The sequence below is a fragment of the Chiloscyllium punctatum genome, chromosome 5 (assembly GCF_047496795.1).
Source record: "Chiloscyllium punctatum isolate Juve2018m chromosome 5, sChiPun1.3, whole genome shotgun sequence".
NCBI lineage: Eukaryota > Metazoa > Chordata > Chondrichthyes > Orectolobiformes > Hemiscylliidae > Chiloscyllium > Chiloscyllium punctatum.
In genome coordinates, this window is record NC_092743.1 from 137322165 (window position 1) to 137349246 (window position 27082).

At 41.8% G+C, this 27082-nt stretch overlaps 1 protein-coding gene across 25 annotated transcripts in view; it reads right to left on the reverse strand.

Moving 5' to 3' along the window:
- Positions 1–27082, reverse strand: part of sulf1 (sulfatase 1) — a 403560-nt gene that overhangs the window by 93727 nt on the left and 282751 nt on the right. For all 25 annotated transcript variants that reach the window (XM_072571458.1, XM_072571453.1, XM_072571452.1 and 22 more), the window contains 2 exons: positions 25892–26131; positions 15462–15613 (listed from right to left, as the gene is read on the reverse strand). In XM_072571458.1, the coding sequence (XP_072427559.1) occupies positions 15462–15613; positions 25892–26131 (392 nt within the window). The remainder of the gene's footprint in view (positions 1–15461; positions 15614–25891; positions 26132–27082) is intronic.

A 27082-nucleotide genomic window follows, 5' to 3' on the forward strand; every position in this document is an offset into this window, starting at 1 on the left:
GATTGCAATGCTTAATTTCTTTTAATAATAACAAAATTCCATGCCGCGAAATATTACTGCAACATTAATTCAGAGGATTGAGCAGAAGGAAGTGGAACAGCATTGACGCGTGATCAGATAGAAATCGTGTCTGCCACAAAAAAACCATTCAGTACTTCAAAAGTAACCAGAAAACCTGAAACTGACACGTCAATGAATTAATGCCAGAACCAAAAGGATGTGAAATTCCTGTCTTTGAAACCGTTGAAATGATTCAGTGCTCTCCAGAGTATCGCTCACAGATAATCAAGACCAGCTGCAACATTTAGGTCAAGAAGATGGAGTTTAATTTAGTGAGGAAGAAGATGGAGTTTAATTTAGTGAAATGTAAGGTGTTGCATTTTGGAAAGGCAGATCAGGACAGGACTTATACAGATAATGTTAGGGTTCTCACAAGTGTTGCCAAATAAAGATACCTAGGGGTACAGATGCACAGTTCGTTGAAAGTGAAGTCGCAGGTAGACTGGGTGGTGAAGAAAATGGTTGGCACGTTTGCCTTCATTGGTCTTGCTAACATCTTTAAGAGAATGAAAGAGAGGGGGTGAGGAGAGATTAAAAGAAGAAATCAAATGGTAGAGATGAAGTGTAAAGAGGAGAAAGAAGAAGAAAGCAGAGAGTGGAGGGGAAAGGGAGAGTCATGGGAAAGAAAAAAGGAAGACAGCAGAGAGTTAAGAGGCTAGTAACAGGAAAACTACCTGAACTGTACTAAAAGGAGACAAGAAAGTGAAAGTGACCCTTTATCAGAACACTTCTGATGAAGGGTAACTGGATCTGAAACATTGACTCTGCTTTCTCTCCTCAGGTGCTATCAGGTTCTCCAATAGTCTACGTTTTTATTTCACATTTCCAATATCAATAGTTCTTGGTTTTATTAATAAATTGTTAATTTTCACTTTGCACTTATCAGGACTTGGATACAAGAAACACAAAAAAAGTACCAAATTATTCAGCACGAGAAGAGAGTACTGAATAGTTGGGCCGTCATTGGCAAGGAGATGCAGCAAGAACTGTTAACTGTCAATCTTACTTTTCGGTCCAAACAAATAGACTTTTAATGGATCAGGGCACAGCCATGGGAGACTGACATTCATCTGTTAACATGTTCAAAAAGATGGCATTGCCATGGCTCATGGGCCCAGGTCCAGGCTAATTCAACCCGAATATTGTTGACATCTTCATTGGCTACCATGAGGAATGTGCCTTTGATTGAATGACCACTATCCCATCACTTATATACTTCCGATACAGCGATGACTGGTCTGTGATTTGAAACTGCAGCTACATCAATGAAGCTTCTTACACAACTTAATAAACCCTATCCTAAGCTCACATTTATCATTGAAATGGAGTGATCAAACAAGCTCTCTTCCCCACAAGTATTATTTGAGAAATCTGCCAATGGGTTATCTCTTACTATTCCCAAAAACTTACATGTGCTAATCAATACATGTATTTAGATTCCTTATTGTTCTACCTGCTCTAAAGTCTGTCTCATTAACAACCTCCTGAATCAGGCCTGAGTTATCAGCTCTCCATATAAGTTCGTTGCTGAGATAGGATGCATTAAATCCAATCTGCAAGATAATGGGTTTCGTGATCAAATCATCAGTCATTGATTGAAACTTATGAAAGACTCTATGTCCTTTGTGTTTCTTATATGCTAACCTCTCAATCTCACTCTCTTCCTGGTCCCTGGAAATTTTTTTTCCTCAAAATCTCTTACTAACACATTTTCAAATTCCCAAAACTGCTGGTCCTCCGTTCACCGTAATGTTTCTGCCACTAGCGATCCCCCCCAAACACTCTCACCTTCACCCATTAAAACCATTACTGTCATTGGTCCATCCCTCAGATGCTGTATAATTTCCAGTCCCTAAATTCTAAGAGCTGAAAATTTGAATATCGTAGCAGACAGCTGCTTTAGCCAGACCATGTGCATCATGTAAAGCACTATCGAGGCCTGTTGGTTTCTGACCAATTGGACACTATTCTAATATCATCCTGAATTTAAAGATAATTCCATGCTTCTCTTCATCACTTCAAACCAGTTTCTTAAAAGCCTCTCTCCTGTCTCCTTGACACCCACCTCCAAGACTGAGTGGAAGGAGTTCATGAGAGTTTTTTGTCATTGAGATTAAGATGATCTGTTCAGTTGCACCTCCCCAGTTTTGGTTGCTTAGCAGGCTAAATTTCCTAGAGAATTTCCACTGATGTGGCCATAAACTTGCATCTTTCTCCACTTTCTCTCCAAAGGTACGGAGATGCCCTCCCTGAACACATCTTACCAAGACAGCCACTTTCTGTCAAGGGTGGCTTTACTCTAACTAACCCGCTGATCACATTTCCTGCTCCCTGTGTTAATAGACATGGTGAACAAGTTCCTATATCCAGCTGGTGTTCCTCTCTTCTTCATACCTGTCATGTCACCATCCTCTTCAAAAGAATCGACCTTTAGTTTGCCAATTAACACTCCATCTCCACTTTCCCTTTTATCCTAAAAAAGTACCTGAGCTTGTTGTTATCGCCCAAGTTTTTTGCACATCTTTCCTGAAACTCAAGATCTGAATTTTTCCAATCAGACTTGCTCCTGCCTCAAAGCTGACACAGTTGTTATTGAAGTCACAGATGATGTTGCATACGATTGTGGGAGCTATACTTCCTTGTTCTTCTCTGGTCTCTAATATAGTTGATTATTCTACTCTGCTGTAACCTTTTTCCTCCATTGTTCAGTTTTATGGTTAAACTCACCTGTTGTTATTCAATCTATTCTATCATTCCCAGAAAATGACCTGCAGTAGTTTCTCCAGGACCTTCTGGAGTGGCCCAAGGATGCTTCACACTCTCTTCTCTGATCTACACCTTATTCCACAGCAACATTATTCACAAAGCTCAACACCAGGGTCCACATGAGCATTGACGACAATCAGCTCCCTCTCACCAACATTTCAATGTTTCTTTATTTCTCACTATATTTATCCAACAACCAGAACTGAATAGAGATATTCTTCAACTAAACATCAGAAAAATTAAAACTACTTCATTGCTCCCTGCCACAAACTTTGAATCTCGCAATTTACAATCTCAGTGCCTTTTCTAAGACTGTCTACTTCCACCTCCAACAGATTGAGCAGCTTTCTTGCTACCTCACCTCATCTGCTGCTGGGAATTTTGTTCATGCTTTTGTTAATTCTCGACTTGTTGATCTCAATGCTCATCTGGTCGGTCTCCATCTTCCATTCCCTATAACATTGAGGTCATCCAAACCTTTCCTTCCAGCTACCCCAATTCATCGGATATACTTTTTATTTTTAAATACTGGGGCTGTAGAGGACTGAACCATGATTAGAGACTGAGCAGGTTTTGTGTACTTTCAGGAGGTTTTCCTTATGTCTGATTTGGAGATTATTGTATCTTGTATCCTAGTGCATGTCAAAAGTATGGATTAAACGTGATTTCATGAGCTTCCTGTCAATAAATCAACAATGGTAACATAATTTTGTTCTTGACCTCAAACCCAGAGCTTCATTTGACTTAGAACAACTTCCAGTTGTGGGAAACATTATCAGATTGGAAGATAATTGGCAAAACCAAAACTGCCAATATCAGCAACGTCAAAAATAATTATATAACTCCTGGGCACAGCTTGCTTTAGCAGAGAGAAACAGAAGGAAATGAAAAGGTTTAGGTGACAATTCTTATATTCAGCAGTTGGGGAAATTCAAGGCAAAAACTGTAAATGTTAAATTTTGAGAATTGTCTCAGCTTTTAAAATTTTCTGTATCTTCAAACTGAATTTATATGCGCTTTAAAATTCACTCTGAGAGCTGAACAAAAGCTTCACAATGCTTTAAATGAAAGTCTCTTTCATCTGCTTTGTTACCCTGCTATCTGATGAGTAAACTTGCCAGATTAGGAAATAAAATATAGCATAAGGAATAAAGGTTAGTGACTGCATGTATTTGATGAAAACCATGTCATACAGAAAGAAATGAGAGGAATGTTGCTGAAGGTCAGATATCCAAATGCAAATATGCAGATCATAGAGATACAGGCTGAACTGAATTCCCAATCAGGGTTTACTTGGTGAAGCAGTGCTAAATGCAATTAACAGACGAACAGAAAACAAATATGCAGTTGTGCCTTCCCATGACCAACCAACTAGCACAGATGATGCTTCAGCACTTGTCTGTCCTGTTGGCTATAGGACAAAGCTTTAGTCAAGACCCTGCAAAATAACAACAGAAATTCAAAGACAATGCATTCCCTTAATGAAGGGTAAGCAGGTTCATAAAAAGGTTCCCTGTGGAAAACTGGTAGGCAAGGTTAGATCTCATGGAATACAGGGAGAACTAGCCATTTGGATACAGAACTGGCTAGGAGGTAGAACAGAGAGGGTGGTGGTGGAGGGTTGTTTTTCAGACTGGAGGCCTGTGACCAGTGGAGTGCCACAAGGATCGGTGCTGGGCCCTCTACTTTTCAGCATTTATATAAATGACTTGGATGTGAGTGTAGGAGGTATAGTTAGTAGGTTTGCAGATTATATCAAAATTGGAGGTGTAGTGGACAGCGAAGAGGGTTACCTTAGATTGCAATGGGATCTTGATCAGATGGGCCAATGGGCTGAGGAGTGGCAGATGGGAATTTAGTTTAGATAAGTGTGAGGTTTTGTATTTTCAGAAAGCAAATCTTAGCAGGACTAATACACTTAATGATAAGGTCCTAGGGAGTGTTGCTGAACAAAGAGACCTTGGAGTGCAAATTCTTAGCTCTGTGAAAGTGGAGTCACAGGTAGATAGGATAGTGAAGAAGGTGTTTGGTATGCTTTCCTTTATTGGTCAGAACATTGGGTACAAGAGTTGGGAGGTCATGTTGTGGCTGTACAGGGCATTGGTTAGGCCACATTTGGAATATTGTGTGCAATTCTGGTCTCCTTCCTATTGAAAGGATGTTGTGAAACTTAAAAGAGTTCAGAAAAGATTTACAAGGATGTTGCCAGGGTTGGAGGATTTGAGCTACAGGGAGAGGTTGAATAGGTTGAGGCTGTTTTCCCTGGAGCGTCGGAGGCTGAGGGGTGACCTTATAGAGGTTTATAAAATCATGAGTGGCTGGAAAGGTCTTTTCCCTGGAGTGGGGGAGACCAGAACTAGAGGGCATAGGTTTAGGGTGAGAGGAGAAAGATATAAAAGAGACCTAAGGGACAACTTTTCCATACAGAGGGTGGTACGTTTATGGAATGAGCTGCCAGAGGAAGTGGCGGAGGCTGGTACAATTGCAACATTTAAAAGACATCTGGATGGTTATATGAATAGGAAGGGTTGAAAGGGATACGGGCCAAGTGCTGGAAAATGGCACTAGACTGGGTTGGGATGTGTGGTCGGCATGGATGAGTTGGACCGAAGGGTCTGTTTCCGTGCTGTACATCTCTATAACTCTATAACAGTTAGTGACTTGAACAAAAAAAGAAATTAATTAATAATAGAAATTAAATTGAGAAAACTGGCTTCAATCCTCACATTATAAATATTATTCAACAATTTTACGAATTGAAAATTCAGTTCGGTGTTTATCACCCAATAAATGTATTGAGTATAACAGCTTGAGGTGAGACACCTAAATTCCTGCTAAACAGTCCTGACGGTTAAGATTTGGCAATGAAAGCACAAACTTATAATATTGTCCTGAGAACCATCTACCTCCTGGATCCAGCTGAAAGTACCTTCAGTGAGTTGTGAACACCATTTCAATTTAATAATGCTTAATTTTCCAGATTTGGTGAACGGGAAGTAACAGGAAAATGTAATTCAAGAAGAACAATTCTAAATTAGCACGCACAGTCACCAGATCAAAAGCATGGACTGCATGTGATACATGGCAAATGTCTGTTTACTGGGCTGACAAGGAGCTAAAGCCATAGACATTGTCTTTAGTAGAAGTAAATGCTACTTTCTTGGCTATTCATCGCTCACCCTGGTGCCTTACATAAGCATCAGAGAGAAACTGCTGAAGAAGTTCTTGTAATTCAAAACACTGACGGCCGTGACTAATCACGTGCTCTGGATACAAAGTGCAGTACAGCTGCAAGGGCACAGCCTGAGGCTGGACTCCATGTCACATGTCAATGTTAGTACAAGCCAACCAGCTGTGTCCTTTCTCTGTCAATATCGGGAGCTCAGCAGGCACTAGGCTTCTGGAAATTAATAGCATAATTATAGTCTGCAACGACAGCAATTGAGTGCTATTGTTTTTGATAATCTTAATGAAGAGCCCAAGTGGGCATCAGTTTCTTCTTTTTACATACTGTTTGATGGTGCCAGTATTGGAATAAAATTCTGATTTAAATAATTGATTTCTGTTTAAAAACCAGGTTTTAAACAATAGCTTAAAGTACAATGAGTTAAACAAAACTAACTACTAATGGCTCAAGGGCAGGCAATGGCCTAGTGGTATTATTGCTAGATGGTTAACCCACAAAAATAGGTAGTGTTCTGGGCACCTGGGTTCAAATCCAGACATGGGAGATGGTGAAGTTTAAATTCAATAATAATCTGCAAATAAGAGTCCAATGATGACCATGAATCTATTGTTGACTGGCAGGGGGAAAAAACCCATCTGGGTCACTTCAGGAAGCAAACTGCCATCCTTACCTGGTCTGGCCTACATGTGACTCCAAACCCACAGCAATGTGGTTGACACTTAACTACCCTGTGGGTAATTGGGATGGGTAATTCATCCCATGGATGAATTAAACTTAAATTAATATACGGTTTCCTGAAACTTTCACAGATATGACCCTGTTTCAGTACCTTACAGCTTGTGTGAAACCAGAATGGACACTGGGAGATTGGTCAGAGTTGTTCAGTGTGGGAAGGACGGGAGGTGCTGGGATGCACCAAAAAATAGTGACTCCGTTTTTTTTTGAGGTTGTGGTTGAAATAGAAATTGGGTATTGGGCGACAAACTGTTCATGCACACTCACCAAAATGAAAAATGATGCCACAAAAAATATTTGGGGTTAAGATCCAATCAGAACTCCATGGCCATTTCCGTCTAAGGTTCTTTGGTGAATTTCTACAGAGCATCTTGCAGATTATACATTCTGCTGCTACGGAGAATCGGTGGTGGTAGGAGTGAATGCTTGTGGATGTGATACCAATCAAACAGGTGGTGTTGTCCCAGATGGTGTCTCGCTTCTTGAGTGTTGTTGGGGCTGCACTCAACCAGACATGTGGGAAGTATTCAATAACACTCCTGACTTGTAGCTTGAGTTGGAGATGATTTACATGCTACAGCATTCCTAGCCTTAGAGCCAGTGTTTATGTGGCAAGTCCAGTTGGGTTTCTGGTCAATGGAAGTTACTGAATGCTGAAACAGGAAGATTCAGTAAAGTTAACAACATTGAATGTCAAGGGGCAGTGGTTGGATTATCTCTTATTTGCTGATGGTTATTGGCTGCTATTTGCCACTTGGCAGCCCAAGACTGGATACTGTTCAGATCTTGTTACATTTGAACTTCAAGACTTCACTATCTGAAGAGTCACAAAAATACAAATGAGACCTATTTTCTCTGGAATTTAGAAGGGTTAAGGGGTGATCTAGGTAAAGCTTTCAAGATATACACAGGAAAAGACAGGGTAGATAAGGACAAACTATTTCCACTGGTTGGAGAATCTAGAACATGGGACATAATCTGAGAATTACAGACAGACCATTCAGGAGAGATGTTAGGAAGCATTTCTCCACACAAAGGGGGAGATGTTTAGAACTCTCTTCCACAAACACAGTGGATGCAGGATCAGTTATTAATTTGAAATCTGAGATGAAGGGAAAATTTGTTCATCAAAGATATGAAGAGAGGCCCATATAGAACTAGGACATGATCTCACTGAATGGTGGAACAAGCCCGAGGAGATTAATGGCCTACTCCTGTTCCTATGTTATTATGGCCCCAAAATCTCATCTTTAGAGCCCCATAATTCACAATGTGGAACTTGAGCCAACGGAAACCTAACATTTTTTCTCATTCAAACAGTATATGATGCAAAGCTCTGTGTGATTACAAGGCAGTAATGTTGCAAAAGCCTTCACCTGAATAACAAAGTTAGATTATCACCTTCAAAATCATTCCCTTGTAACTGTTATAATAATGGTTGCTCAGTTTTAGTTTTACAGGTTGATTTTTTTGGACCTTTCTGTGGTGTAAATGTCCCTGCACCTTGATTCTTGATCCCATTTCCATTGTAGATTAATGGCTGTGATTAGATTAGCACAGGAAATGTACTGCAAAAGGGTCCTGCTTGCTGCTTTTGCTACAGGGGTTGTGTCCCTCTCTCTGGACCAAAAGGCTTGGATTCAAGTCACACCTGCCCCAGAGATGTGACATAAAACATTGGAACAGGCTGATTAAAAATATGGAGTCAGGGGGGACAGCAGATGCTGGAGATCAGAGTCGAGAGTGTGGTGCTGGAAAAGCACAGCAGGTCAGGCAGCATCCAAGGAGCTGGAGAATCAACATTTGGGGCATAAACCCTTCGTCAGGAATGAGGCTTGTGGGCGGGGCGGGGGGGGGGGGCTTCACCCACAAGCCTCATTCCTGACAAAGGGTTTATGCCCCAAATGTTGATTCTCCAGCTCCTGGGATGCTGCCTGACCTGCTGTGCTTTTCCAGCACCACACTCTTGACTCTGATTAAAAGATATCTACAACTGCCCTGCTTTTACTGCAGTTATGAGTGGGACATCTTAAAAGCTTCTTTGTGAGTCCTTAGAATCTGCCCTGAATTATGGCTGCCCTGAAGATAAACTTGGACAGGAATTTATGACAATGGGTAGTGGCTACTTATTTCTCATTTTAGTCTACTGGTTAACTCCAGAGTGTTTTTAGGCCTGTTTTCTTGGTAATAAAATTTAACTCTCACTTTATTTGGATGTGAACCTAGGAGGTGTAGTTAGTAAGTTAGCAGGTGACACCAAAATTAGAGGTGTGGTGGACAGCGGAGAAGGTTACTTCAGACTACAATGGGATCTTGGCCAGATTGGCAATGGACTGAGAAGTGGCAGATGGAGTTTAATTTAGATAAATGCGAGGTGCTGCGTTTTGGGAAACCAAATCAGAGCAGGACTTATACACTTAATGGTCAGGTCCTAGGGAGTGTTGCTGAACAAAGAGACCTTGGAGTGCAGGTTCATAATTCCTTGAAAGTAGAGTCGCAGGTAGATAGGATCGTGAAGAAGGTGTTTGGTATGCTTTCCTTTATTGGTCAGAGTATTGAGTACAAGAGTCGGGAGGTCATGTTGTGGCTGTACAGGACATTGGTTAGGCCAATGTTGGAATATTGCGTGCAATTCTGATCACCTTCCTATCGGAAAGATGTTGTGCAACTTGAAAGGGTTCAGAAAAGATTTACAAGGATGTTGCCAGGGTTGGAGGATTTGAGCTACAGGGAGAGGCTGAATAGACTGGGGCTGTATTAGCTGGATTGTTGGAGGCTGAGGGGTGACCTTATAGAGGTTTGCAAAATTATGAGGGGCATGGATAGGATAAATAGACACGGTCTTTTCCCTGGGATGGGTGAGTCCAGAACTTGAGGGCATAGGTTTCGGTTGAGAGGGGAAAGATTTAAAAGAGACCTAAGAGGCAACTGGATCACGCAGAGGGTGCTGCATGTATGGAATGAGCTGTCAGAGGAGGTGGCAGAGGTTGGTACAATTACAGCATTTACATAGAACATAGAACATTACAGCGCAGTACAGGCCCTTCAGCCCTCAATGTTGCAGTAACCTGTGAAACCTATCACCTTTGGGCAAGGCTTTAGGACACAATGTGTTCATTCCAAGCTCATTTACTTACCTAATGCTTCACTAACATCTAAACCTCGTGGCTATAACTTCAGAGGTCAAAGATCACTGAATACCCATTGAGGTCACTTCAAATGACCCATATGGAATAACGTTAGCAGCTCTGAGCAGTGAGGGCCTGGCCACAAACTACAACAACTTGACATGGGCCTGGGCTGCATGGTCCCATTGATTGTGTACCAACTAAAAGGTGCACAGTGGCTCAGTGGTTAGCACTGCTGTCTCACAGTGCCAGGAACCCAGGTTTGATTCCACCATCAGGTGACTATCTGTGTGGAGTTGGTACAGGTGCTCCAGTTTCCTCCCATAGTCCAAGGATGTGCAGGCAAGGTGCATTGGCCATGCTAAATACCCATAGTGTCCAGGGATGTGTAGGTTGGGTGCATTAGCCATGGGAAATAGAGGGTTACAGGGATAGGTAGGGAGATGGGTCTGGGTGAGATGCTCTTTGGAGAGTCAGTGGACACATTGGGCTGAATGGCCTGTTTCCGTACTATATGGATTCTATGCTCTAGGAGCACTGGTAGCGTGCGTCGCAGGGAACATGCAAGTCATCTTCCTAGAGAGAGGATTACATGTTCCTTTGCCATGAAACCACAGCACTCTCAGGTCTGTGCAAGTATGGACTCTTGCGATATGACATTCTGGAAAACCCCTGAAAATACTGGTCCCTGTACCAAAGTGACAGTTGTTTGAGCATCTATGGGTGGCAGTGTTAGGTGAACACATCAGGTCACATTGGATAAAATGGTCGCCATGTTTTGCAGAAACAAGTTGGAGCCACTGGGTGAATGTTCCCTGATATAGTGATCAGTAAGAGGAACAGCTACTTTCTATTCACCCTGTCCATGTCCCCCATAATGTTAAACATCTTCATTACATTCCCCCTCAACCTTCTATGCTCCAAAGGGAACAACCTGAGTTTACGTAGTCTCTACACTCCATCCTTGGCAACATTCTGTTGATCAGGTATGACTACATCACCAGGAAGGCTTAATCATCTTAAGGAAGCATATTCAGCGTCTTAAGACTCACAGAAGGAGGTGATTCAAAGTGTGTCCACAGCTTAAACCATGGAAAAGAATAAAGGCAACACACCTGAAGCACACACTCCAACTCTTCCAACAGGTCACCTTGTAGCAAAGGAGAAGCTGGGAGGTGTGCTGCCAACACTGTGGTGAAGTCTAAGGACAATTTCTTAAAATTGCCAGGCACAAACATTGTTCCTGGTACAAATTACTGCATTAAAAAACGCTTAATGGAATTTCTAAGTCTTAAAGTTTCTGTCTGTCAAATTCTTTTTTTGCAAGACAGTGCTTCCTTAAAGGTAAATTATTTTAAACATTTTAGAAGAAGCTATTACTTTGAGTCAGACTGTTTTAAGTTAAGTAGCATTCTTCATCCTGAATTATCATGGAAAGAGTGAATTTTAGAGGTCAACATTAGTCTTATCTGCAATAGCCTCCACATCACCATAACCTACTGCCACTCATTGTTGAATTCTCTCATATGCGAGATTTTGGATTTACCGAGTCAGTCCCCCAAAACCTCCCATGAAATTGATCCTCAGCATAGTCATCACCATCTGGATTGAAGTGGTCAAAAGCTGGAAAGAAATAATTTGGGAACCAAACCAGAAATGTATAATCGTCCACAAAGTGTCAAGGTGATTGCTATGGAGATGTGTTGAATACAGATGGAATTTGCAATTTGCTGGAGTAGGCTAAAAGCTATGTCAGGGAGAAAGTGAGGACTGCAGATGCTGGAGATCAGAGCTGAAAATGTGTTGCTGGAAAAGCGCAGCAGGTCAGGCAGCATCCAAGGAACAGGAGAATCGACGTTTCAGGCATAAGCCCTTCTTCAGGAAAGGACTTCATTCCTGAAGAAGGGCTTATGCCTGAAACGTCGATTCTCCTGTTCCTTGGATGCTGCCTGACCTGCTGCGCTTTTCCAGCAACACATTTTCAGCTAAAAGCTCTGTCAACCTCAGAATTGAAGCAAACAGAAATGTCATCACCTAAGATGTACACAACTATTGTTTATCATTGCTCAAACAATGGTATCTTTGATAGTGAGTTTTATTTTTACGTGGTTAAATTGAAAACGCGTTTAACAATGAACCCACACTGTGTGACATGCCTCTGCAGGCAGTTTGCTAGGAAGGAACATTCAGTTTTCAGCAGCATCTTTTGCCTGTTTTAGTCAAACCCCCTTCTTTGAGGAGTGGCCTTTTATATTTAGGGAGAGAAGATCAATTTGACAAAATGAGTTGGACTTGGGGTACGGGGTACCATTTCAGAAGTTTTCAGGTGATAAGAAGCTCAGAGGCATTCTGAACTGTGAAGAAGAGTTCAAAATTTCAAAAGTACATTGACTGGTTGGTGGAATGGAAACACAAGTGATTAAATTTAATGCAGTGAAGTATGAAGTGATTCATTTTGAAAGGAAGAACGCAGGGGCAACATTAAACAAAGGGTATAATTCTAAAGGCAACTCAGGAAGAATGGGATCTAGGTGTGTATATTCACAACTCCTCAACATGACAGCACAGGTTACCTGAGCAATTGATAAGCATACAGTATCTTCAGCTTTATTAAGACAGGTGGTGAGAATAAAAACAAGGAATGCATGTTAATCTTGTAGAAGAAAAACACTGGTGTGGCCATCATGGGAGTGTTGCGTCCTGTTCTGCATGCTATACTTGAGGAAGGATGTGAAGGTATTAAACAGTTTGCAGAAAAGATTCATGAGAATGATTGCAGGGATAAGGGACTTACAGCATATAAACAGTTGGGAGAAAGTGAGTCTCTTGTACTTATAGAAAGTTGAGAAATTTGATAAATTGCGAGGGATCAGTACAGAAGTTAAGGCCAAACTATTCCCATTGGTGGAAAGTTTGAGAACAAGAAGTTGCAGGTTTAAGGTAATTAACAAAAGTAGAGATACAAGAACAAATATTTTCCACAGAATAAGTCACTCAGAGCTGGAAAGCTGAGAGTGTGATGGAGGTAGGTTAAATCATGGCATACAAGAGGGGACTGGATTATTGGGCCAGATTTTCCAGTAAGTAGCAATCCCAAGAATACTGTCACTCCAGCCCTTCATGTTTGATGGAAGGAGATTTCATTCAGAATTCCCGAATAAGTGCAGGACTCTATACCCAGAACTGACAGAGGAAGGCAAACCAGGTGCCTCTATTCACAGCACTCAGCTGTTCCTGCCTGAAATGTACAGCTCCTGACAGGCACTTCAACAGCAGCAGGTTGTAACTGTGCAAAGTAAGTGTGAGGTTAAGGTGCTGGAAGGTAGAGTGCCAAATGAAAGGCACCAAGGTTAAGGAGCTGCCTGGTTGATAGGGTGCCAACTGCAATTGGTGTCAGCTTGGGAGGGGTTAGTTTGCCAACTAAGTTGGATGCCAGCAGGGGTGGGGAGGTATGGTACCAGGTGGTAAGAGGGCACAAAATTAGGTGGGAAAGCAAGTTGCAATATAGAAAAAAAAAATTTACAAATGGATGTGGCCAGGTTAGGTGAATAGGCCAAAATTTGACAGATAGAGTTTAACATGGATAAGTGTGAGGTTTATCCACTTTGGTCAGAAGAATAGAAAGGCACCTTATTATCTAAATAAAGAGAAAACACAGAATATTCCAGTGCAGAGGGATCTGTGTGTCCTCATATATAAAGCACAGTAATCTCATACACAGGTATTGCAGGTAATGAGGAAGGTGAATGGAATTTTCAAACTTACTGGTAAAGGAACAAAATATAAAAGTTGGGAAATGTTGCTGCAATTGTCCAAAGCATCAGCGATATTGCACCTGGATTACCACTATAATTTTGCTTCCTTTACTCAGGGAAGGATGTAGATGTACTCAGAAGGCAATTCAGAGGAGATTCACTCGATTGATTAAGATGAGAGTTTTGTCTTCTGGAGAGAGACTGAGCAGTTTAGACCTATACTCTTTGGAGTTAGGAAGAATTAAAGGAGATCTAAAAGTACAAAAGATGCTTAAAGGGATGCGAGGGTGAAGTAGCTGCAGAAACAATGTTTCCTCATGTGGCACAATCTAGAATGAGAGGTTATAGTTTTAGGATAAGGGGTAGCAGATTGAAAACACGGATCTATTTCTCTTGGAGGATTGTGAGTCTGCGGAATTCACTCTTCTAGAGTGCGATGGATGCTCGGACATTGAATAAATTTAAAGAGATGGACAGATTTTTAATTAGTAATGGGTTGAAGGGTTATGGAGAGTGAGCAGAAAGTGGAGTTGAGGCTGAGATGAGATCAGTCGTTATTATATCAAATAGCAGTGGGGTTGAATTGTCTACTCTTGTTCCTAGTTCTTATGTTCTACATTCTTACACAAGTGTTTAGAGTGGTTTGGAGTAGATTGGAAAAATTGAGTCCAGTCTGAAGATGGGAAGGGTTGGATTTGACTCTGGTTCAGTGGGCAGAGGGGAAATTGATAGTTGGGTCCATGGCAAAGGTATCAGGTCAAGTCAGGACCAATGGCGAGTTGTGTCGGAAGCGAATTGGGTTCAGTGGTGGTGGAATGGGGAGACTAGAGGAGGGAATGGGTGGGTGTTGGTTGCGGCTGCAGGCCCAATGGCAGTGGAGGAGATGGGTTTGGGTGATGGCTGCAACAGAGTGGATTCAGCAGTTGGGTCTGTTCCAGCAGCAGAGGTAGAGTTGAGGTTCTGGGACAGCCTGGGCAGGATGGTGTCAGGTTCTCGGTGGGAGGGTGTTGGGAGGGCAGAGTCTGAGGTTATAAAGGGTCGTCAGTGAGGGATGAGGTCCGTTTAATAGTTACTCGGAGTTAAATTCTGCATTGAATAATCTATCATTTCATGAGTCACTATTTTATTCAATTTCATCACAACCATTTGAAGCCCCCAACTTTCACCGAAACTTTTGAGGGGCTCGAGGTGTACAGGAATTGCCCAGAGGGAAATGCAGTTTCCTTGGCAATGTGCTTGGAGTGTGTTTTGATGGGAATTCTGCAAAAACCACCTGCACAACTCTCATCTACTCTGGAATAACAAGAGTCCATTCAGCCACAAATCTGCCCCATTATCTGTAAGAAAGAATGTTCAGAGCCAAGGGGAGAAGGCAGGTCTGTAACACTAAGTGAATTGTTCCTACAGAGGGCTAGCACGGGGACATGACTGTTCAAATGGCCTCCTTCTGGGCTGCTACAACTCTGTGAAGTTGAAAATTATGTTTTTTTTTAAGACTCACCAACAGTGCAAACAACTGCACACTGAAGAACCTGCAGCAAAACCAAAGAAGGTAAACATTTTAATCAGAGTTAACTGCTTTCCAAAAAATCATCTTCATTTTTCAAACCATTTTCCAATATGGATTAACTTGTCTTGTTATTGTGTTACATGTGTATTTGTAAATTAATCTCTCTAATGAACTTTTCTTTCTACCTGGAGACATGAACATTTGCTTTGGGAATCTGAGGCTGCTGTGGGGGTGTGGACTGGTGCCAATATGACACACTTATTCAAATTAATATTCACCTCAGAATCAAAGTAACATTGAAAAGCAAACAAAGCAGATACCTTGGAATAATCAAATCCATGTTTCTCCTTAAAGCCGTTCCGACTGAGGCTGTAGTTATAAAACCGAGAATTCTTTATAAGTCCAACCCACTCTCGCCAGCCTGGTGGAATGTAGCTGCCATTATATTCATTGAGGTATTTCCCAAAGAATGCTGGAGAAGAACAACATGAAGGTCAGTTCACAAGTATACCTTCAATTGAAAATGATCTAAACAAGCACTGTACCATCTGGTTCACTTCCCTGTTTTTCTCCTTGTCCATTCTGGGGTAATCATTATTAGACATAATTCATGCAATACTCAGTGTTCTAGGGGACTCTGGAAGGTGTTGAGGACTGGATGTCTGTATGGAAGACAGCAACTGGGTAAGATCCACTGCAGGAGCTTTATAGACCTTACCAAATTTACCAGTCTCTTGCTGTATCTCAATCTTTCAATCTTTCCCATTTGATTGGCCAGCTTCAGGAATAAGTAACTTCATAGAAAAAAACTCCACAAGATAACCAAGGTTGTGAACATGTAAAAAGTTTGAAATTTATAAGATCAGATGGTTTGGACTGAGTCTTTAAACATATGTTAAAATGAAAAAGGTGATCGTATGTCTATTCCAACTCTTCCCTGGCCAAAGGGGCTGCTGAGGAAGGTGCCAGGTTCTCAAACCCTGGGAAGAAAGAGCAAGGACAGCTATGCTAACAATAAATAGACATTCTGGCTGCAAGCATTTGGTATAGAACAGTAAAGAGAGGGAGGGCTCAAAGCAGTAGTTGAGTGAAGCTGGCAGGAGAAAAATAGCTTCCAGTTGAACAAATGTGGTGAGAAGCCATCTAGGCAATCTGACAGAGTTGAAAATGTGTCGCTGGAAAAGCGCAGCAGGCCAGGCAGCATCCAAGGAGCAGGAGAATCGACGTTTCAGGAACATTTCCTGAAGAAGGGCTCATGCCCGAAACGTCGATTCTCCTGCTCCTTGGATGCTGCCTGGCCAGCTGTGCTTTTCCAGCGACACATTTTCGGCTCTGATCTCCAGCATCTGCAGTCCTCACTCTACCCCCAGTCTGACAGAGTTGTCAAGGAGGGAGGGAGAATCATCAGAAGATGCTTTACTGTCGGCAGTGCGTTCGGTAAACTCTTCAAAGACTGACAGAAATGCCTGAAGATGGTCACTCAAAGTTACTACTCAGTGAAACAGGAAAACAGGAACCAGCAGCAAGCTGGAAGCAATTGTGAACTGTTTGAGTGAGGATGTTCCCCCTCATTGGAGAGGCCAGGGCCAGAAGGTGAAGTCTCAGAGTAAAAGACTGCCAATTTCAGACTGAGATGAGGAAGAATTTCTTTCTCAGAGGGTTGTGAGATGTTCAAACTCCTTGCCACAGAGAGCTGTGTGTGGGGCAAGGGGGGGGGGGGGAGCAGAGTCCTTGCGTATATTTAAGGCTGCAATAGATATATTCTTGAGCAATACGGGAATCAAGGAAAACTGGGAAAACACAGGAAAGTGGACGTGAGGAATATTAGATTAGCCATGATTCTAATGACTGGCAGAGCAGGGTTAAGGGGCCAAACAGCCTACTCCTGTATCTATTTCTGATGGTCTTATAGTAATGGTTTTCTGTAAGGACTGTGATTCAGTGGAGAGTGCATTGTGTGAAAGAGTTATAAATAGAAAAGAGTTCATTTTGTTTAGTTAATGTATTTAGTCATTTTACAGTAAAAATCTTTAAACATAAAATCTTATGGTATCATCATTTTCAGCTACCATTTCCAAATATTAAACTTCATATTACTACTTCTGAATATTTCCTAATGGCGTCCTTTATAACTGACATTTCAATGAAAGACACTTTGTTTAATTTGAATGTAAAGAATTGAAGATGACAAGGAATACTCAGCTTTGAGATAATGGACTATAAAGTGATTTAAAAACTCAATCCATATAAAGAAGCTTAGATGTCTGATTCATTACATGTTGAACAGGTTCTTCACTGCTGGATGGCTCTTTACTTTGAAGGAAATACAGTCAAAAAAATTAAGTGACTGCCACCAAAAGGGTAAGTGTATTTTAAAAAGATTCATGTGGAGTGAGTGGGATGAGAAATGCTGATTTGAGCTGTACAGTCCTCTTGATGGCTATTACCAGCTACAAGTATTCTCGCGCTGACTGTCCTTTCCCCAGTTTCAAACACACCCCTAAGGACTTCACTCAATGAGGCTAATGACCTATACTGCATTTCAGAGGCAGGCCAGCTACCTGCAAATGGACAGTAAGTGCTGGGAATTCATCCAGTTTATTGAAATGTGACCCAAAACCCATTTTCAGAGCAGCATGGGCCTCCCATTGGGGAGCACACTGCACTCACAGCACCAAGGTTTACTGCATTGCGTGCAGAACTAGAGCAGACAAATTCCGATACCTCACAAAGCTCTGCAGAACTTCACTGAATTATTTTGACAATACCTTCCTCTCCCTTGGCTTCTGTCACTGAGAAGCAGAGGGCAGCATTATTAGGGAAATGCCACTCATCCAAATTGCCCTCCAAGACAGATGGCATGTTAATTCAAACATGGATTCTGTTTCCTTTCCTGGCACTCAATCCTAATTCCGAGAGTCCCCAAGGCAGTTGATGGAACACCGCCTGCATTAATTCAAGAAACAGGGCCACCTTCTCAAATCAGTAAGGAACTGGCTGATAAGTGCAGCATTCACCACTCCTTGAGAACAAATACATTATTTTGGCTCAGCCACACATCAGCCAGTCAGTATATAACAATCCCGGAAGATAATGACATCAGTGGAAAACAATCTCTAGATTATGCATCATGAAAATGAAACATTATTGGAATTCAGTTCCCTTTCTGCTCTATATTTAGTGTACTTCAAAATGGCTGCATAAGTTTCCATTTTGCACGTTTTTTTGTATTACAGGTAGACAACCCTTTATCTGAAATCCTGAAATCTGAGCAGCTCTGAAATCCAAAGGTATTTTTGTGAAGTTTTTTATCTCATTAACAGGGTTGTTTGGCGTGCAAATAGTTAACCCAACTCCACACCCACTCAATGCATGTCACTTAGATGTGATGTGTTGGGGGGGGCATGGCCTACCACTGGCAGGCCTCAATTCTGTTTCAGGATCTATTTTATGCAAAGTAAGTCTGCTGTTTGGTAAGATTTTTAAACATTTCACCGTCAAACTTTCATTTATTCTGGAATTCGAAAAATTCTGAATTGAAAAACCAGCTGGTCCTGAACATTTCAGATAAAAGATTGTGCACCTGTACTAATCCATTCGAAAAAGTACAGATTGAATTGATGTGAGCTCATCAATCGGTGTGATAGAAATTAGAATCAGAAAGAGGCTATTTGGCCCAATAAGTCTGCACTGATCTTCTGAAGAGCATCTCATCCAGACTCAGCCCCCTGCCCCATCCCCATTAACCTTCATCGCTGATCCACTTCGCTTCAACATCCCTGGACACTACAGGCAATTTACTGTGGCCTATGCACAGCTTTGGACTGAGGGAGGAAATGGAGCACTCTTACAGAGAGGAAATTCATTCCAACTGTTAAAGGTAATCTTGAAAAGAAATATTATTTACATATATCGTACAAATAAAAATATATTAATTCCACGTATTTTTGTGTTACTAAGTAAGTGAAATCTGGCGATAAGTGAATCCCCCAGTACCTCAGTTTTCTCGTTTTAGTGTAACTTAAGAACAAAGAAAATTTACAGCCCAGGAACAGGCCCTTCGGCCCTCCAAGCCTGAGCCGTTCCAAATGTACTATCTAAACCTGTCGCCCAGTTCCTAAGCATCTGTATCCCTCTGCTCCCCACCTACTCATGCATCTGTCCAGATGCATCTTAAATGAATCTACCGTGCCTGCCTCTACCACCTCTGCTGGCAACGTGTTCCAAACGCCCAGCACCCTCTGTGGGAAGTACTTGCCGCGTGTATCCCCCTTAAACATTCCATCTCTCACCTTGAAAGCATGGTCTCTGGCTATTGAATCCTTCACCCTGGGAAAAAGCTTGTCTCTATCCAGCCTGTCTATACCCTTCATGATTTTGTAAACCTCAATCAGGTCCCCCCTCAATCTCCTTTTTTCTCATGAAAATAATCCTAACCTACTCAACCTCTCTTCATAGCTAGCACCTTCCATACCAGGCAACATCCTTGTAAACCTTCTCTGCACCCTCTCCAAAGCATCTACACCCTTTTGGTAATGTGGCGACCAGAACTGTACACAATATTCTAAATGCAGCCAAACCAATGTCTTGTACAATTTTAACATGACTTGCCAGCTCTTATACTCAATACCCCGTGCAATGAAGGCAAGCATACTATATGCCTTCTTGACCACTCTATCCACCTGTGCAGAACCTTCAGGGTACAATGGACCTGCACTCTCAGATCTCTCTGCTCATCAACTTTTCCCAAGGCTCTTCCATTCATTGTATAATTAGCTCTAGGATTAATCTTGCCCAAATGCATCACTTCACATTTGTCTGGATTGAACTCCATCTGCCACTTTTCCGCCCAACTCTCCAGTCTATCTATTTTCTCCTGTATTCTCTGACAGTCCCTTATGCTTTCTGCTACTCCACCAATCTTTGTGTCATCTGCAAACTTGCTGATCATACCAACAGTGCCCTCTTCTAGATGATTTATGTATATTACAAACAACAGTGGCCCCAATACTGACCCCTGTGGAACACCACTGATCACCTTTCTCCATTTCGAGAAACTCCCTTCAACTACTACTCTCTGTCTCCTGTTGCTCAACCAGTTCTTTATCCACCTAGATAGAACACCCTGCACACCATGTGACTTCACTTTCTCCATTAGTCTACAAAGGGAAACCTTATCAAATTTCCTAAATTCACCCAGTTACATCACCGAGATTTCAGCTAGACCGACTGCTTGGGAATCCAACAATTCAGTGCCTTTTATCTGAAAATCTTATTAAAGCAAGATGTCAGAAAGGCAGTTTGAGCAGTCCTCATGAAGAAATGAAAAGGTGGTGGAAATAGGCAAATTTTGTGGTGGGCACATGAGGCAGTGAACCTCAAATCTGCAGGTCTTGCCATTGAAGGTCGTGGGTAATGGAAAAGAGGGAACATATTCCTTGAGGGACTCTAAAGATGATTGTGTTCTCATTCATGCACATTGGTGAAGATTCAATTGGACATCCAGAAGAGGCACTCAAAGAGGATGAAAAGGTTGGTCATTGAAAGGCTGTAGATTAATGAAGGCTGGTTAAAAAATATATATAGACTACAATGACAGGGAATATTGATTGTGCGTTTTATTTAAAAACTTTTCAGGGTGGAAACCTAATTGGAGGGATTCGAATTAACATTGTCAGAGGTCTGAGTGCTGAAAAAGATTTTTAGACTTAGGGTGCAACTTAATGCCCACTTCAAAGCCTAATCCTGCTGCCACTAGTTTTCAAGTAGAGACAGGTGAAGGACACGCCAGGTGGAAAGCAAACACGGACAGGATTGCTGCATTTTCCATGAATAGGTATCTCATTCAAAGGCACTCAGTGCCTGGTTGAGGTCCCCAGCCATGGAAGGAAGGGGCCCAGGAGAAATTACCCGCCTAGCCTTGTTCAGGGCACCAGTGACGAGGCCAGCATTTGTTGCCATCGCTAATTGTTCTTGCAAAAATGGTAAAGAACCACCTTCATGACTGTTGCGATATGTGGAGGGTACATGCTCCCACCGTATTGTTAGGAAGAGAGTTCTCGGTTTTTGATCCAGTGACAGTGAAGGAACTGTTTTATAGTTCCAAGTCAGGATGCAACTACAGTGAGCAACACTGTTAAGAAATGTGTTTGTACTATGGACTAAAAAAACCTGCAAGCAGCAGGAACCACAGAAGAAGAAATGAAGAAAAATGCAACCCAAAACACTGAAATTCAAAGGAATTGCAGTATCTCATTTACATGTTTCATTTAGCATTCTTATTATAGTGTCTAGGTGAAGGATGAGGTCATGATCCCATATATCTGCTACCCTTTTCTTTCTAGGTAGTAGGGGTTTGGAAGAGGTATGGCCGAGGAGTTTGGAAGATGCTGCCTAAGAAGCCTTGGTGCACCTTGTAGATGTTACAGGCAAAAGTGAGGACTGCAGATGTTGGAGATTAGAGTCAAGAGTCTGGTGCTGGAAAAGTAGGTCAGGCAGCATCCGAGGAGCAGGAAAATCAACATTTCGGGCAAAAGCCCTTCATCAGGAGTCAAATTATGTTACACACTACTGCCTTGTAGATGTTACACACTACTGTCACTGTGCATTGGTGGTGGAGGGAGTAGATATTATATGTGGTGGACAGAGAACTAAATTATTTACATACAAACGATGAGATTGGTGTCCACATGGAGATACAGGATAGAAAGTAACAGAGACGAGAAAAGCTGCAAAGAATGCAAGAGAAACTCAGCAAGTCAAGCTTCCTTTGTGTAGAGAGAAACAACGTTATGTTTTGAATCTGGTGTGATTCATCTTTAGAAGTTTCTCTTCTTTGGAACAGTTCTGAAGGAGAATTATACCTGACTTGAACCAATAACTCTGTTATTCTGTTTCTCCCCAGTTGCTGCCAGACCTGCTGAGTTTCTCCAGCATTCTCTGAATTTGCTTCAGATTTCCAGCATCAACAGAATTTTGTATTAATATGATGGCAGCCATGGTGTCTGGATGCAAGTAAATCTAGGGTATTGGAAAGGGAAGGAATCATGGAATCTCAAGATGAGGTGGAGAGGAACAAAGGGTGTATTAAGACCTTGGTGAGGTCACCATCAGTGCACACAGGATAGTCTCAAACAACGTGGGCGCCCTTTTACTTCCTTTGTTTTCCACAAAACTGTTTTCAAAGGGGACTTTGAACATCTGCCCGTGCCAACCACATGATGGTGTGAACAGGATAATATTTGTGCCAACTGGTTTCATAGTAAGTTCAATTGCCTGTTAGTTATTTATTTAAAAAGGTGGAGAAACTAGTGGGACTAGCCACTTGTAATTTTTTCTATGACCCCTCCCCTCTTCTCATCCCCCTGCAGAAAACACCCCCTGCGGGAGACTGTTTAAATCCAGCCTACTAATGCTAAAGGGAACTTTGTAGCATTCCTAACAATTCCAATGGCCTTGGTTAACGTGAGTGTTTGGAATATTACATGGAGCTCTTTCTTTCTTTTTTCAGAGGGTCCCCATCAGGTTTTGATGAATCTTACTGACTCTACTTTAACACGAATAATCCTTTACAATGAAGTTTCTTTGTGTGTTGTCAAGTTAATTTATTTGGACTGCCCCTCACAGATCTCCAACTGTGCCAGCGCACGCTAAATGAGCTCTAACCAGACTGCAGTATGCTAATTGCTTCACTTCTATTGTTCTCTGGTAAATGTTCCCTTGGTATAAATCCCAAAGTTCTATTAACTTTACAGTTAATACCACCAATATTACTTTTCTACGCCAACCCCTGTAATGCTGCAATGCCGAAATCTGGGTGGTGTATAATGGGTGCATCGTGCTGTTAAAAATTCATGGGAAAATGCTTCTGGTCTCTTTTATATCTTGAATTCTTTCTCAGATTAAAATTCATTACTTCATGTCAGTTTGTGCACCATTCAGCTTCAGCAAAAAAAAATTAAGCATGCTCTTTTGATTAATTCAAAAACCTTTTACGTCAGCTAAATCCTAATTTCAAAGCAAAAATTATCGATAGGTTTCCCACTTTATAATCTTAAACACAAAGGGGGATACCTGGACAATGTTCTTCACTGGGCTCCTATATGTCCAGTGCGGAAGAAACAATTTAGACTGAGGAGGGATCTTTTCTATAGGTCTGGGACTTTCTGGGATTACCTTTGGAATCCTACCATATGTGCTGCAGATAGGGTTAGGGTGACAGTGATGGGCAGGGTTAGTATCTACAGGCTCTGTTCTGGGTGTCATCAGAATAGTATTGTTTGATCCAAGTCTGGGCGAGGATGGGAGCCAATGTTCTAGCTATAAGTGCCTGCTGCTTAATCATGCACAAATGTCTCTATTCTGCTGCTGTTGGCAGGTCCCCATCACAATATTTTTATAATATGTCCCTCATATTTAAAACAGGGTCATAGAGAGGCTAACGTCCATGTCAGAATTTCAATCTTGATGAGATTCAATAATTGCAGTCAAAATTCTATTCGGAGACAGTGAGGTCTGCAGATGCTGGAGATCAGAGTTGAAAGTGTGTTGCTGGAAAAACACAGCAGGTCAAGCAGCATCCGAGAAGCAGGAAAATCGACATTTCGGGCCCGAAATGTCGACTTTCCTGCTCCTCAGATGCTGCCTGACCTGCTGTGCTTTTCCAGCAACACACTCTCAAGTCAAAATTCTATGCTTGTGAATATTATTTTCTCCCTCAGGAGTTAAAGGGCTCTTTTTTCCTGTAAACGTGTAACTGCATCCTAGCACAACTATTCAGTATATCTTATCACAGTTTCTTGATATTTTCAATTAAAGTCAGCGTGTGCTATGATGTTGTCCTGGTTTTGAAGACTGAAGTGATATCTTATGGAGCACAAGACAGTTCAAAAACCAAGTAGCAATTTCCAAATGGGAGTCATGGTATTTTTTCATAAGTATGTTGATAAAAGCCTACCTTAAGGCATGAGGAGCTTTAGATTTACCTAATGAGTGATCTGAGATGTGCGGGCTAAAATGATCCAAAGTGGAAGAAGGTTCAAAATTATATGAGGAACATAAAACAAGATAAGCTGCATAGTTCTACTTGGGGGTTGGAATCTAAAACATAGGAAAGTCTTGTTACATCTGGACATGGTGTTGGTGAGGCCACACTTGGGAGTACAGTGTACAGCTTGGGCCCCTTTATTTACAAAAGGACATATTGTTATTGGAGGTTATTCAAAAAAGATTCACTGTACTGATTCCTATGATGAAGGGGGTGACTTGCAAAATCCGCTAAACAGGTTTGGTATTTATTCATTCGGCGGTTGGGGGGTGGGGGGGAGGGTTCCTATTAAAACGTACAAGATCCTGAAAGGGCCTGACAGGTTAGATGTTGATAGGATGTTTTAATGAGTGGGGGAATCTCAAACTCAGGTAAAAACAAAGACTGCAGATGCTGGAAACCAGAGTTTAGATTAGAGTGGTGCTGGTAAAGCACAGCAGGTCAGGCACCAGCCGAGGAGCGGGAAAATCGACATTTCGGGCTGATGAAGGGCTTTTGCCCGAAACGTCGATTTTCCTGCTCCTCGGATGCTGCCTGAACTGCTGTGCTTTTCCAGTACCTTTTGATGTTGCAGCTGTACAGGACTTTGGTTAGGCCACATTTGGAGTACTGTGTGCAGTTCTGGTCGCCTCACTTTAGGAAAGATGTGGAAGCTTTGGAGAGGGTGCAGAGAAGATTTACCAGGATGTTGCCTGGAATGGAGAATAGGTCGTACGAGGATAGGTTGAGAGTTCTCGGCCTTTTCTCGTTGGAACGGCGAAGGATGAGGGGTGACTTGATAGAGGTTTATAAGATGATCAGAGGAATAGATAGAGTAGACAGTCAGAAACTTTTTCCCCGGGTACAACAGAGTGTTACAAGGGGACATAAATTTAAGGTGAAGGGTGGAAGGTCAGGGGTGGGTTCTTTACCCAGAGAGTGGTGGGGGCATGGAATGCGCTGCCCGTGGGAGTGGTAGAGTCAGATTCATTGGCGACCTTTAAGCGGCATTTGGATAGGTACATGGATGGGTGCTTAATCTAGGATAGAAGTTCGGCACAACATCGTGGGCCGAAGGGCCTGTTCTGTGCTGTATTGTTCTATGTTCTATGTTCTATGTTCTACCTCTCCAATTGAATTTCAAACTCAGGGAAGGAGTAGAGGAGCATTCATTTAAAACTGCAAAGGAATGTCTCCTCTCAGATTGTAGTGAATTCTGTACACTGAAGACTAGATGACTGAAAGCATTTAAAGACAAGGTTGATGGATTTTTTTTCAAATATTGAGGATTTAAGGCTATGAAGAGTTGGCACGATAAAGGAATTGAGGCCTGGGGCAGATCAGCAATGATCTAATAAAATCAATGGGCAAGTCTGAGTGGCTGAATGACTTATTCCTCTTATTTCATACATTCTTATGTTCCTGCCACTACCGTCCCTGCAATCCCTTGGACACAGGATATACCTGGTCCCAATAAATGTGCTACTTATATGACACTTCAATGCAACGTAAGTTTGGATCTTTCCTCATGTTATAGTTCATAATCTTCCCCTTGATACCCACAACTTTAGAATAATTTTAAAATGTTGTCAAACATTATTTATTCTACTTCTTTACTTAATTAAATGGCGCACTCAACACATGTTATCTGTTTTTGGCACTAAATATATGAAATAGCAGTAAGCAGATGCTGTTTGCTCGCAGAATGCCAGTGATATTACAGACCTGTTCGGTAGCCTGTGTTGTTTAGAAACACAGCGAAAGTCCGTGTTTCATGTGTAGCTTGCCAGGAAGGTGAGGAACAGTTCTCGTTGTTTGTGTAAGTATTGTGATTGTGGACGTACTTTCCAGTCAGCATGGAAGATCGCGATGGACAGCACATTGGAGTGGTTACAAAGGCATTGGTGAAATGAGCACCACCTTGCTCCATGAGTCTTCTCGTTTTGTTCATCACTTGAAGGGAACCTGAAAATGTAACATCAGGAAAGAGAATCATAAAAAGATCCAGTGCTTACAAATTGTCGAGCATCACCATTCAGTTGATTACCATATCTATTTGATTGTAAAATACTAGAAAAATAAAACAATCCAAAGTAAGAACAAAAATAATATCAGAAATACTCAAAAGTTTACCATTTGTAGAAAGGGAAATGGAGTTGACAGTTCGGGTCAATGATCTTTCATCAGAACTGGGAAAAATGGAATAGATGTTAAGCAAGCAAAAGCGCAGAGGGTGAAAAAAAGGAAGAAAAAGGAAGTTAAATAAAAACCAAAGAAGTGCAGATGCTAGAAATCGGGAACACTCCTAGAAAAGCTCAGCGGGTCAGATCTGCCAGTTTTCTGTTTTTGGAAAAAGGCAGTTGATGGCAGGAAAGACAGGAGACAGTAAATAACAAAAAGGTTGATCATGCAGGGCCAAAGACAATGACAATGGGACAACTAAAGAAACAAAACAAGTTGTCTAAAGCAGGTGTGAATGATAGAATAAAAAGCAAAAGAACTGTGGATGCTGTAAATCAGAGATAAAAACAGAAGTTGCTGGAAAAGTTCTGGCAGCATCTGTGAAAAGAAATCAGAATTAACATTTCAGGTCCAGTAAGCCTTCTGAGGAATGGTCACCAGACCCGAAACATTAACTCTGATTTCTCTTGACAGATGCTACCAAACCTGCTGAGCTTTTCCAGCAATTTCTGTGAATGATAGAATGGTGACCAGCTGCCATTCAAAACAGTGGCTCAGTGGTTAGCACTGCTGCCTCACAGCACCAGGGTCCCAGGTTTGATTCCAGCCTCGGGCGACTGTCTGTGTGGAGTTTGCACATTCTCCCCATGTCTGTGTGGGTTTCCTCCGGGTGCTCCTGTTTCCCCCCACAGTCCAAAGATGTGCAGGTCAGGTGAATTGGCCATGCTACATTGC